We start from the raw sequence: 13,418 nt of genomic DNA on the forward strand, positions 1-13,418 counted from the left end.
CTTTACCCCAAACCCCCTGATGTACAAATATATAGCCCAAATTTGTTTCTAAGCTATTACAGATTTGTAATGACCCCACATATAGGTCATTTTTAAGAGGTCAAAAAGTGCTTAAATCTGAATTTGTGGTAGAAGCAATTATTATATTTATAAAGAGGATAAAAAAGGGCATGGAGTGGTATATTCACTTTATTTGAAAGCCAGTAATACTGTTTGCACCAATTTTACTGGGAAAAGAAGCCAATAATTTTTAGTTTTTAACTAACCTAGGCTATAATATAAAGTTACAAACCAACCTATAATTTTTAATTTTTTCAACTAAAAATTATAGGTTGGTTTAGAAACTAAGCCTGTTAGATTTGGTAATATTAGAATAACTCACCAATATGATAGCTGCCTTCCTGAGAATCAACATTTTTAACAACATAAAATTTTTCTTTTCATTCCTTATTAAGCTTAGCCTATGCAAGATAGGCCTAGAACACCAAAAACCCTTTAAATCCTAAGGAATATGCATAAGATTACTTACAGGTCACTGAAAAGCTAAGATTATTTCCACTAGGCCTATTAACAATTTCCTTGTCTTTTCTTTAGACTAAACAATTTCATATTTCTAAATTTTTTGCCATTGAAGCGTTCGATTCGCAATTCTGTGTTGACTTTCTAGGTCAACTTTTTACTAAATAAAACGGCGGCAGAGAAAAAAGTCAACTTTTAAGTTGACTTTTTCGAGTCGATTCGAACGCAACTCTGGTCTTCCTATTTCTAGATTTCGTAGAATCTTTCGTAGGGTTTTTTGACGTCATAACCCTGCGATAATTACAGATGAAATTCTAGTCCGGACTGAGAATTCCAGACGGATGCGAAATTAATTCTGCATACTTGAGCTTTCGGACACGCTCCGCTTGAATTAGTCAGATAAGTAATCGGACAAGTAAAAGAACACGGGGATTATCAGGAATTTCTGGAAGAAAAAGATTAAAATTATTTTCAAAGTTGCATCATGCTAGGCTAGTTCTCTATTCAATCGTTTGTCTGGTAGGTCTTCAGAATACATTTAGGCTAACTATATTCTATTGCAGGTTTCATGCATTTCAATATAGCCCTCAAGTCAGCTAGGAATAGGCCTTTGCAAGCTTTGGACAGAGGTTCTGAAGCTGTAACCCTCCCTCCTTCAGTCAGGCCCAGACGTGCGATCTCTCCCAAGAATAATTTTTTAGTCATCTTTATAGCATCAGAAAGTGTTAAGAAAAACAATAATATATACTAATTTTGATATTCACATTACAAATTTATCTTGAAACTAAATATAGCCTAGCTTATTTATTATTATTATGAATAGTGGTAAGCATTAATGCTTGTCATTGTACAAGGTTGACCAATTGGCCTTATGATGGGTAGGCAATTTTTCTCTATATTTTAAAGTTTTTTAAGCAAGGAGAGATTTTTGATGAAGCTATTTTCAATCACTTGCTGAAAGCCTTTCTTATTTAATAGGCTTAGGCTACTTAGATTTCATTGATGCTAGGGAAGATAATCCAGTTGATTCTCAGCTACTTCCTTGCTTCTTGAAAGTGGTATCTTTCTTAGTGACAGTTTTTTTGTGTCATGGAGTTCCCATAGTTATGGCCAGAAACCCCAGATATTGCAAGGGACACATTCAGTGATTCATAATGATGTGGTTTCTGAGTTGGGAGATTCTGCAAGAATGCTTGAGAGGCAGTTGCTGCAACTTCCCAGAAACTTTGCCACTTCTTAGACAAACTATTGAATAATCTCAATTTATGCTTTTTTGTTGCCACACGTAGGTACAACACAGTTGACAAATAGATTGCCATTATGGGAAACATATTTGATACCAGCTTTGTTGAATTGACAATTGGAAAATGTGATCAACTTGGACACCTGGTTGATCTTGCAAATTCAGGGGGTTTTCAAAATTTGCTGCAAAGTGCAGTTCTCAGCTATTACAAAACATGGTTAGAATGTGCTTCTAGCATAAATGCAGATCCTAAGCATTGTACTACAAAAGCTTTACTTATTTATTGAGCAGCCAGCACTGCATGATGGCATTCCTGAATTTCTTCACCTCTTATTGTGTGGTATATGCAAGACATCATGCAAATCTGTTGTCAAGAATACAGGCAGCATTGTGGACAGATGTGGTCATGGCCAGAGTGTTAGTTCTACCACTCTTTGCAGTGAGTTAGTTATCCAGTGGCAGGACCCCTCTATTAATGAAGCATGTAAGCCATTCATTGAAGTTGCCTTGTATGGTCACTTTGGTTTACAGAAGAACTGGCATTTATTCTGTACAACCAATTGTGCTGAAAAACTAGAATTTCTTTGTATTAGTGAAGTAGTAGACCTGATTGTCTCTAAGAAGCTCCATGTTCCAGTTGCTTTATGAATAATGGTATGTCCTGTATTCTCATTAAAACTATTATGCAATTCTGTTATTTAATGCTTCAAGACAAAGATATTGGTAATCCTAAAGGTTGATATCAAATTCATTTGGTACAGAGCACACATTTGGAGAAGTAACATGCTATTCTGCTTTGTGAGAGAGCTCTCATGCTGCTGCCTTTTAAAACTTGTTCAAAGTAAAAGCTCATTGGGTTTCAATGTTGCTATGTGCAAATTTACTTTTAAATCATTGTTATCCTTTGTCTGTGTGGGCAAGTTTTTGCTTACTCTACTTCTCTTCAAATGGAAGTAAATATTTCTTCAATTCTTACACAAATAACCTCAAAACTGTTTATTTGTCAGTTGTAAGAATCTTAAGAGGGCTGGTAGCAATCAAGGTTTACATACAGTTAAAGCTGCTAATGGGAAAGCTGGAACATAGGAGATTAGTAGCCTAAAACAGCCACACTAAACTGTAGTAGTAATTCTCTGTTTATTGTGGGGATTTGATTAGGGCAAAACTAAAATCATAGCTTCATAATGCTCATGACTACCAGGCTGCCAATCAATATTGTTTTCCTAGAAATTCAAATTATGTTTTTTATAGTTGTAGTATAGTGATCAATGAATATTGTGCAGTTGGGTATGCATTATTTTTATAATACCAATAGCATTAGAGTGTACAACTCCATTCATAAAGTAACAGCAGTAATTTATATACAGTATACTTAAGACTTTAAATACTACAATCTGGTAGCAGTATTACAGTAAATATGATACAATACTTTTGATAAAATGGTGCTTATAAAATTATGGAGTATGATATTTAGGGCTAGTATATGGTTTACTACTAAATTAAATTGTATTGTTAGTTGTGATTCAGAAAATTATTGATATTTCTCACTGCAAAGGTAAACTAAATTGCATTTGTCACTTTTCTTGCAATTTTTTGTGTAAAAATACTTTTTGCTCAAAGCAAAGCTGTCAAAACACAAGCTGTGCAGCAAAAGGTGTGGCACCTATTTGAATTCTGCTACTGGCAGCTTTGGAACTTTTTGCACACCTGGTCATGAGTCTTTTATATATGGGATGTATGTATCCTGAGCTTTAAGTTGGAATGTTTCTTACCTCCCCCTGTTTTAAAAAAGACATAAAAGATTTTGAAGATGTGCCACCAAAGTGATATCTGGCATGTGGGAGCTTTCCTACCGAGCAAGACTATCAAAGCTGAATCTCCCTACACTTGTCTACAGGAGAAATACAGGGGATGCCATTTTAAGCTACAGGTTAATGAGGGCTAATAATCTCCCAGCATTATTCCCAACTGAAGAACTAGAGGTCATCATTTGAAACTTGTCAAGCAGTCTACCAAATATAGAGGTCTGCACTCAATTCTTTTCATTATGATTTGTCAGCAGTTGGGACAAACTATCTAATAAAACAGTTACTGCTGAATCTATTGACTTTTTCAAATGAAGGCTGGATGCTGAGTGGTCCTCTAGAGAACATAAACTCAATTGGGATGCTACAAATCATGCAACAGCACCTGGTCACTAAAGAACTTTGAACACAGTATAAGTCATCATTCTGGAGATCTATAAGGAGAAATCCTTAGATTGCTCCTAGCTTCAATTTAAGGACATAATTATTATTTTGCAAATTTCAAAAATCTTTTACTGTCCAAAAAAAAAAGTTTACCTTTAAAAATTTTGTTTCATCCCTGCCCTATAAATCATTCCCCTACCCCATCAGAGGGTCATACCCTATACTGGGAACCTCTGGTGTATGCTATGAGGAATGCTCTTAAAATTTAAAATACATTTATCAAAATTACTTTAAGCCTTATACATGTTTACAAAATTGTATAAGGTAAGAGTCTCTGTATTTGTACTTGTCTGTTATTTAGAACACATTCAACCTGCTTTCTATAGTTTTTGTTGTAATTTCCATGATTTTGCTACTAAAGTATTACATGGTGCTTGTCTGTCATCCAGAATTCACTCAAGAAGTTTGCTTCCTTTAATCTGAGTAAATCAGTTTTTCTCTTGCATTTGGTCATATTTAGCTTATTCTTTTGTAAACTAAACTACAATACAGGTACATTTTAATTAACAATTTAATATATACAGGTGGTTAGGTTAAGTAGGCTATTTAATATGATGTGTTTTAGGCAGCCTGCTTTCCATAATTCTTTGTTGTAATTTCCATAAATTTGTTACTATAGTATTATATTTCTTTGTACTTTGGTATATTTTATTATGATTAACCTAACTTCACTCCTTGAGTATGTTCTGTATACCAGACAAGTACCAAAAAATCTATAGCTGTATAGCTGCAATCTAATAAAGAACAAACCACTTCCCATAGTATCAAAAAATTTTAAAATGCATTAAAAAAACTGGCCAGTGAAAAAAATTGCGATTGGTTGCTAGTTTAGGAATTGCAACTATTTTTTGGACTAGTAATAGTAGTAAAATTGTTATTTTAAAAAACAGTGTACAGAAATTTCAAGAAATAGCTTAAAATCCCTCAAAAGCAGTATTGGGTCAAAGCAAAAAGTACACCATTAGAATCATCTTTGTTGAAAACGTTTTAGAGGAAACTTGTACCCCCCCCCCTTACTTGGAATAATAGAAAAATCATCTTTGCCCTGGTAGGACTGACGTGTCTTTCTTCTTCTTTTTTTTTCATGACTGGCAGGAAACTAGAACAACATGCTGAGTTGCTTAATGGGTTTTTGAAAGGAAGTTGTTATATGCCTTTTGTAATTGACAAAGTTTAATGTTTAAAGTATAATATTATTTTTGACAAAAAAAAAACTTATCTTCAAAATATAAATTTGACAAAACTGTATCTTGCTATACAAGATGATATAGGCTAACACATGGATCTTTTGACAAGAAATGATGTAATGCACAAATCTTTTGAAAAGTTACTTTGCTTTTGTAAGATGTCATATTTGAGTGCTTCTGCTGTATTACTCCCTTTGGTTTGTTCTGTGCAAGATTCCAACTAGGAAAAATTAAAGGCTTTTACCTGTGTGTGATACGTTGCATAAAACAAGTTATCCAAATCCCAGTCCAACAGTATATTTCTGACTCCTGAACAGCCTACAGAACATATTGCAAAAATACCTACACATTATAAGAACATACACTGATAAAATTGTGTCAACTCTGTACTGTATTTTAAGAGATGCAAAATTTGAGCCAGTTATCTTGGATTCTGAGAATCATAAATTACCCAGCAATTGGACATGGTAAATTAGTCTTAACAATATTCTTTGTCTAGTCAAGGGCTATAGTACTATGTTATGTTGTTATGAGAGGAATAAATGGCTCCTTATTTGTCAATGATTGGGCAAAAGCAGAGAACTGCCCATCTGTTGTTAAACCTCAGCATAGAATACAACTGATTCAATTTGGGATTTGACAATACTTCTTAAAGAATGCCTCATCATACCCCTCCTTATGCCTATGGTTGTCATTTGTCTTAGCTGACTTCTCTACCATCCAAATTATTACTGATGATTGCTTAATATTTTAAAGTCAGTTTGGCCATTTGTCTCTTAAGCACATTGAAGCTATTTGTGGAAACCTGTTTATAAGAGACAACAAGGGGCATAAACATTTTAAAGCATAATTTCACTAGGTTTAAACAATATTACTAGATTTGGTTTCTGTTTTACACATTTACTAAATGAATGCTTTTTATAAGATCTGATAAAAAATTTGTAAGGGTGGAAAGAATGTCTAGAGGTAGAAGCTTCATCTCATTACTACAGGCCCTTTGTTTTGATTTGTTCAAAAACAAGCTCATCTAGCCCTTTTCTTCTATTTACATATTTGACAATTTATACAAGCATGTATACATCAAGTATTTTAGGATGCTGAGGGAAAGGTTTACTTGTTTTGTTTATTAAATTGAAATGTTTCTTTAAGTTATTTGTCTTAATCACAGCTAGATAGGCTAATTGGGTTATGTTTCTATTTTGCATAATTTTGTTTTTTCTTGTGAAATTGTTAGATTTATTTCTTAGATGTATCATTCTTCTTTCTTTCTAGGAATTTATTCTACAGCAATGCTACTTAAGGATGTTAGATATGAACATTTAATAGCAGGAATATCTGGTGGTGTGGCATCAACCCTTATTCTTCATCCTTTAGATCTAATAAAAATCAGATTTGCAGGTATTTATTCCAATCATTGTCTTTTTAGATGTGCTTTTTGCTAAAGTTCCATAAAGTGTTTAAAAATTAAATTTATATGTTGACAAACCTTCACCCAGGATTTTGTTTTGGGGTGGGGAGGGGTCTTACTTTGGAGAGTGTGTTTCCTCCCCATAATAATTGGAATTTTATATGTATATGAGCCATTTTATGTTTTTGGAGTTTATGTTGTCAAACCCTCCCAAGCAAAACAATCAATAATAATAAATGAGGAGAATCGAAGAGATAAAAGACTATCATGAAAAGAGAAATCACCAATGCAACAGCACAAACACACAAAAAAAAAGATAGACAGAAGAAGAAAAGGAAGACTGTTTTCCTAAATTAGTGATTAATATAGACCAGCACTTGAATGAGGCCTTAACCCTACTCATCCATACAATCACATAGGTCAAACAGCATAGCCACACACAATCAACCATAAAGAATAATCCATGGACAGGCAGTCATGTCGTCAATAAGTATAAGTTGTCATTTACCAAACAATAGAAAAAATAATATAGACAAATAATTCAGAGGCAACACCCAACATAAGGGCTCATCAGGAGAATACACTGGCCTATATAGGGTTTCGCCACTCTAAATTCTCTACCCAGCACAGTGTTGTGGCTACCACAGAATATCCATGGCATCCCCGCGTCAGGTATCACCCCCAAAATATATGCCTATGAAAGAAAAAAAAACCAGCAAATGTAAAACAACCAAGTAAAACCAAAACAAGCTTATCCTGTTAATATATCCCTCCCTTTAGCAACAATAGGTAAACTAAATATTATAAATTTTACCAAATCACAAATATTAACACATTGCAAAAAACCTGAATGAACTAAACAATTATAGAATTCATCTTTACCATGTGGCTAATTTTTAAGAAAATCCGCTCAATTAGAAACACAATTCAAAATAAATGGCGCTGCGACAACATTTCTCGAACCTCCGAAATTAGTTGAAAATTTCTTTAAGTATTTCTAGATAATTCTTTTGATAGTTATTTAAAAGTTCGTTATAATGAAAACTAAATTTTTTAAATTGCCAAGTTAATTTATTTGCAGAAAAACCTCTTGATATCAATTTTTGGCTTAAGATTTTACATCTATTTTTAAAATCAATATAATTACTACAAATCCTTGCATAACGAAGTAACTGTGAGAAAAACGCTGAATATGTGATATTTAAGTGTATATTACTTTCAGGGAATGGGAAACTAATCACTTCAAAATCAAAATCATCCGTTTTATTATACATTTTAAAACTTAACTTATTATTATCACAAATATTAATATTTAAATCTAAGAAATGATCTTCATGACCAGTGCCATGACTAGGCTCAAGAATAAGTTCTGATGAATATATATTTTTAGAAATATCAATGAAATCCTTACAATTTAAGACCAAAATATCATCTAAATATCTTTTATTATTTGACAAAGCATGTTTTAAATTAATTGGATTATTCTTATCCATCATATATTTATATTCTAGTTGACTTAAAAACAAGTCAGCTATAAATGGGCTGGCATTCCCCCCCATGGGAATTCCCACAATTTGCTTGTACAAATCACCCCCAAATCTTATATAAGTATTGTATAAAACAAATTCCAATAACTCAAAAATCATATCCAAGCTGTAACATCTCAAGTTAACTGTAGTATTAAAGCAATTTGTCCATATAGCTTTTTTATTATAAATGTCTATTTTTAAGAACCTTTTGCTAGATAAGAGGAAAGATTTCTTGATAACAGTTTTTAAATTATCAAACACTACATTAAGTGATAAATTAGTATACATTGTCACAAAATCGAAAAAAAAATATTTCTCATCTGTTATGGAAACACCCATCTATCTGACATATAAACAGAAAAAGATTCTTTTGACAACCGCTTCTTACTCAATTAAATAGAAAAAGACAAGTTTTTTTTTTAATGAAAGTAAGAAGCAACATTTAAACTTAAAATGAACAGGAATTACTCCGTATATGAAAGGGGCTTTTCCTCCTCAACGCCCCACTCTTTACGCTAAAGTTTGACTCTTTCTCTTAACTCTACTTTTTAAAACAGTAAGAAAACTTTACCGTAAAGAGTGGGGCGTTGAGGAGGAAAAGCCCCTTTCATCTACGGAGTAATTTCTGTTCGTTTTAAGTTTTAATATTGCTCCTTACTTTCATTAAAAAAAAAAACTTTATTTTTTTCTATTTAATTTCTGGACGTTTTTGAATTAATGCATGTTTTGACCTTGGCTCTCGGCACATAAATAATTAAAACAAAATTTGCATATTAATTAATTGCAATTATCGGAAGACTTTGAGGAAAAAGGAGTGAAGGAGGAGGCCAAGTTCCTCTCCAATTTTTGATTACTTAAAAAGGCAAGTAGAACTTTTATTTTTTTTAAACGTTTTCATTGGTAAAAATTATACGTAACTTACGTATCGAACTTCTATATTCGTATGTTTTTATTGCGTATATGAGGGGGTTCAACCCTCGTCGATACCTCGCTCTTTAAACTAAAGCTTAAATGTTCCATTTAAGCTTTAGTGACTTTGAGCTTTAAGCTTTAGAACTTAAGTCACACTAGGAGATAACTCGTTATTACGAAGAGGTAAACCCCTCATATGCGTGATAATTTTTGTTCGTTTTAGGTTTTAATGCTGCTCCTTACTTTCAGTAGAAAAAAAACTTTTGTTTATTTTTTCATTGTTTTTTCAAATAATGCTAGAAATTCCCGCGCCCCCTTCATTGAAATTCTCTTACCCGTGAAAAGTTCCTCCATGGAAATATCCTCCCACGTACTCCCCCCCCCCCTCAACTCTCCCCCCTAAACCAAAAAAAAATCCCCCTGAAAACGTCTGTCCACTTCCCAGTAACCATTACTATATGTAAACACAGGTCAAAGTTTATAACTTGCAGCCCCTCCCATGGGGACTGCGGGGGAGTAAGTCGTCCCTAAAGACATAGTTATTAGGTTTTTCGACTATGGTGAATATGACTTTTGGGAAAAAATGAGCATGGGAGGCCTAGGTGCCCTCCAATTTTTTGGTCACTTAAAAAGGGCACTGGAACTTTTCATTTCTGTTAGAATTAGCCCTCTCGCGACATTCTAGGACCACTCAGTCGATACGATCACCCCTGGGAAAAAAACACAACAAAGAAACAAATAAACACGCATCCGTAATCTGTCTTCTGGCAAAAAATGCGAAATTCCACATTTTTATAGATAGGAGCTTGAAACTTCTACAATAAGGTTCTCTGATACGCTGAATCTGATGGTGTGATTTTCGTTAAGATTTTAGGACTTTTAGGGGGTCTTTCTCCCTGTTTTCTAAAATGAGGCAAATTTTCTCAGGCTCGTAACTTTCGATGGGTATAACTGATCTTGATGAAACTTATATATTTAAAATCAGCATTAAAATGCGATTCTTTTGATGTAACTATTGGTATCAAAATTCCATTTTTTAGAGTTTCGCTTACTATTGCGCCGGGTCGCAAGGATTGTCCAAGATCAAACAACTATTTCTGGTATATGACTTGATGATAAAAAAGCCTTGATAAATGCTTCTCTGACTGTGATCCAAATGTAAAATCGATATGGATCCCAAAAGAACACAGATAGGAGACCAAATCTTGTAAAACCTACTAGTTGTTTTAATGATAATTATTAAAGGTTTGTTATAAAATCCTTAATCAACTGTCATTCTGTGAATGTCTTGTAATTGTAAAGGAAATCACCTGCCTCCCTGCCTAGGCCTAGAACCACCACTGGTAGGAAATTAACAAATATTTGGACCTTTAGTGCAACAGTATGATCGGACTATGATTACAATTGCACAAGTGCCAGTGCCAGTTTATTCAGTTGAATTGCAAAAGTTAAAATGCCAATGAGACTAGCACTGCAGATAGTATAGCAGAACGGATTGAAATTTAAAAAAAATGATAGATTCAACCTGTAATTAAACATTTAAGCTATTTTCCTCTGCACTTTTTTCCAATAGAAAATATCTAAAAAATAGGGATAATTTTAATTAACACTTGTGCAAAATTTTGGCTAGGAATTTTTTTTTTATTCCATTGAATTCTTCTGAACTTGGAAGTCTAAGTTAAAAAAAAAGTTAATAAAAATAGCAAAACGCAAAGGTGTTTTTTCCAATAACACAGTAAACCTATTATTTTGTTTATCAGAGTATTTAACTTTTTTATATTTCAAGAATACTTCTCAAAAAATCATGTTCCATTTTAACCAAATAATGCTGAGCTGTGGTTGTGCAATCTGTTTGAGAATTTCTAGGGAAAATGCACAAATGGTTATGATATTGAATGCTAGGAAAGAAGGTGGTCTTCTTTAAGGTTCAAACCAAACTCATTGCATCAGCCATGGTCATTATACACTTATTTAATTGCAGAGGAATGTGACTAAACATTTTATTGTCACAAAGAAACATCAGAAGCTGTAGTTAACACTTGATTAGTGACAACTAAGATGATGCTTAAGATTATTTTGTAAGCCTCAATATAGCTATTATTGAATTCGGGGAATGACTGGGATCAGTTTAAAGACCAATTTGTTCCCATTATTTTTTCTTGTTTTTATTTCCCGGGTAGATGAACAAGTGATTTATTTCAAAACTGCTGCTCATAAGCCCAAATAGCCAAGTTTGTATTTTTTCAAATAAATATACAGATTAAAAGTAGCACGATCAATAGCTACCTAAAATACTGTCAAACTGTATACTTGTCAATTGAATATTTAGACAAAATTATATAATAAAGAAAAGCTTAGTGTCTGTAACAGTAAAAAAAAAAAAAATAAATAAAATCTAAAGAGAGGTAACTTGATAATTCCCATTACTAAGTTGTATTGTACCAGTTGATAAACAAGGGAATAACAGATTTCCTATACCTCTCATAGGTAGTCAATATAGAGCAGAGAATACTATTTTTCTTTAAACATTTATGGTGATTCCTAGGGTGGGTGGGAATTTGAGGAGGGAGAGAGGAACTACTGGAAACCCTTGGATCTAAAAGAGTCTTCAGTCCAAACCTTGTATTCTTCATCCAACCATAGTATCTTTCCTCCTAGTCAGAGTGGTTAATTAGAACTTCTACAGAAAAAAGTGGCAGGGGAGCTTGCTTTGACCATATATTATTCTTAAAGCCATTTTTTGTATTATCACAATTTTTTGTTCCGTTTGTGGTTTGATGAGTGCGTAGTGCCAGGCTTGTCAAGTATAGTCCAAGTGAGGTTCAATAAATGATGTGTAAAATCTTTGAAAGTGTTGTTGTGAGAGGGGACTTCGAAACATTGGAGGAGGGAAAGCAAACTGTCAGCTTATAAAGTGACTTTGTTCAAGTATGGTTGCACTGGCCGATCCAGGGGGACCGGGTTCCCCCCGGCCCCCTCCAAGTTTTTCTGGAGCTCTCTTATTCTTTTTTTTACTTTTTTTTAGAATCAATTTGTCAGTTATTGACACCTGTGTCATATTGCCCCCCCCCCCCAGATTCCGCTCATTGGCGCCATTGTCACATTGGGCCTCACCCAAGATTTCGCTTTAGATCCGCCCCTGTATGGTTGCCAGTGGAAGTCCAAAATGATAGTTGAAAAAAGCTGGGTTTGTCTATCTTGACTTTTTAGTGGAATTGATTACAAAAACTAGTATTGAGATTGGAGGAAATTTATTTTAAGAATATACAATATTTGCCTTAATATTCAGGGCCCTGACATCTGCTGCTGCATCTTCGATGACAGGTCTCATTACATAGAATGGATGACCATAGAAAGCTACAGAATTGCTCATTCGGTTCTAATTTTGAGCTCTATTGCCCTTAGCCCCATAACATCAGCTCAACTTTTTGAGGTAGCCATTTTAATCATAATATTTAAAAGAACCAAAACAAAATATGTCTCTGGGAGAGACATGATCTGTGCTCTCTTAGGCACAATGGCCTCGCGTTATCTAAAAGCCCGTTTAAAATAGAGGATTCATGGAGGATTTTAATAGGCAGCTGAACGAGCCCCTATAGTTGAAATCATGACTAAGGAAGAATTTGCAGTCTTTATAGTTGCTTGGTTGAAGGTAAAGCCCTTGGATCTTTCCCCTGCCAGTCCCCCTCCCCAAATCTGAGCATATAGACAATGTGCACCTCTTTTGTTTCCCTAGCTAGAAAGTAATTTGGCAACGGCCCAAAAGGATCGAATGTTTGTCATTACCAACTTATAACATAATGATATGACTGGCCAAAATGAAATCATGGCAAGTTTGTGGTTTGACCAATACCACTCAATTTTTTATATGCATAATACGCTACAAACTTCCATTAATGTATTCATCCTCCCGCCCCAGAAAATTTTCAATAGAAAGGTAGGCAGGCTTTCTTTCACTGATCGGCTTGCAATTTATGGAGGAAGTATCTTAGGCCAATTAAATATGAGAGCAATGATTTTGAGAGGTATCTTCGATCTTTTACCAGATTGCTCACATCTGCTTTATACCAGGCCTGATACCAGCAGAACAGGTTTGATACGCTCTGGCTGGATTTTAGGACGGGAAACTTGCAGGAAAGACGCTCAAATCTCTGTCTCCAAGCCCAACCTTGAAGGGTGGTAAGGGTGAGTCCCTATTGGGGACTAGAGACGCAAACGAGACAATGTTTTTACCATTTTAGAGTTTTAAGAGTAAGTGACCTAGCTGAGGCCTAGAGGGAGACTTTCATTACGGTGAACTAAATCCGTTAAAGACTACTTGTTTTGGGCATGTCCCAAGAAGACCTAAACGTCACAAACATCCATCTCCCC

At 34.2% G+C, this 13,418-nt stretch overlaps 1 protein-coding gene across 1 annotated transcript in view; it reads left to right on the forward strand.

The window, feature by feature from the left end:
• The first annotated feature begins 885 nt into the window (after positions 1-885).
• The window catches only part of LOC136041794 (solute carrier family 25 member 32-like), a 51,990-nt gene continuing 39,457 nt past the window's right edge, over positions 886-13,418 (forward strand). The window contains exons 1-2 of the mRNA XM_065726549.1: positions 886-1,038; positions 6,471-6,596. Of these exons, the coding sequence (XP_065582621.1) occupies positions 6,488-6,596 (109 nt within the window). The 5' untranslated portion in view covers positions 886-1,038; positions 6,471-6,487. The remainder of the gene's footprint in view (positions 1,039-6,470; positions 6,597-13,418) is intronic.

The sequence above is a fragment of the Artemia franciscana genome, unplaced genomic scaffold (assembly GCF_032884065.1).
Source record: "Artemia franciscana unplaced genomic scaffold, ASM3288406v1 PGA_scaffold_38, whole genome shotgun sequence".
In the NCBI taxonomy this organism is placed as follows: Eukaryota; Metazoa; Arthropoda; class Branchiopoda; order Anostraca; family Artemiidae; genus Artemia; species Artemia franciscana.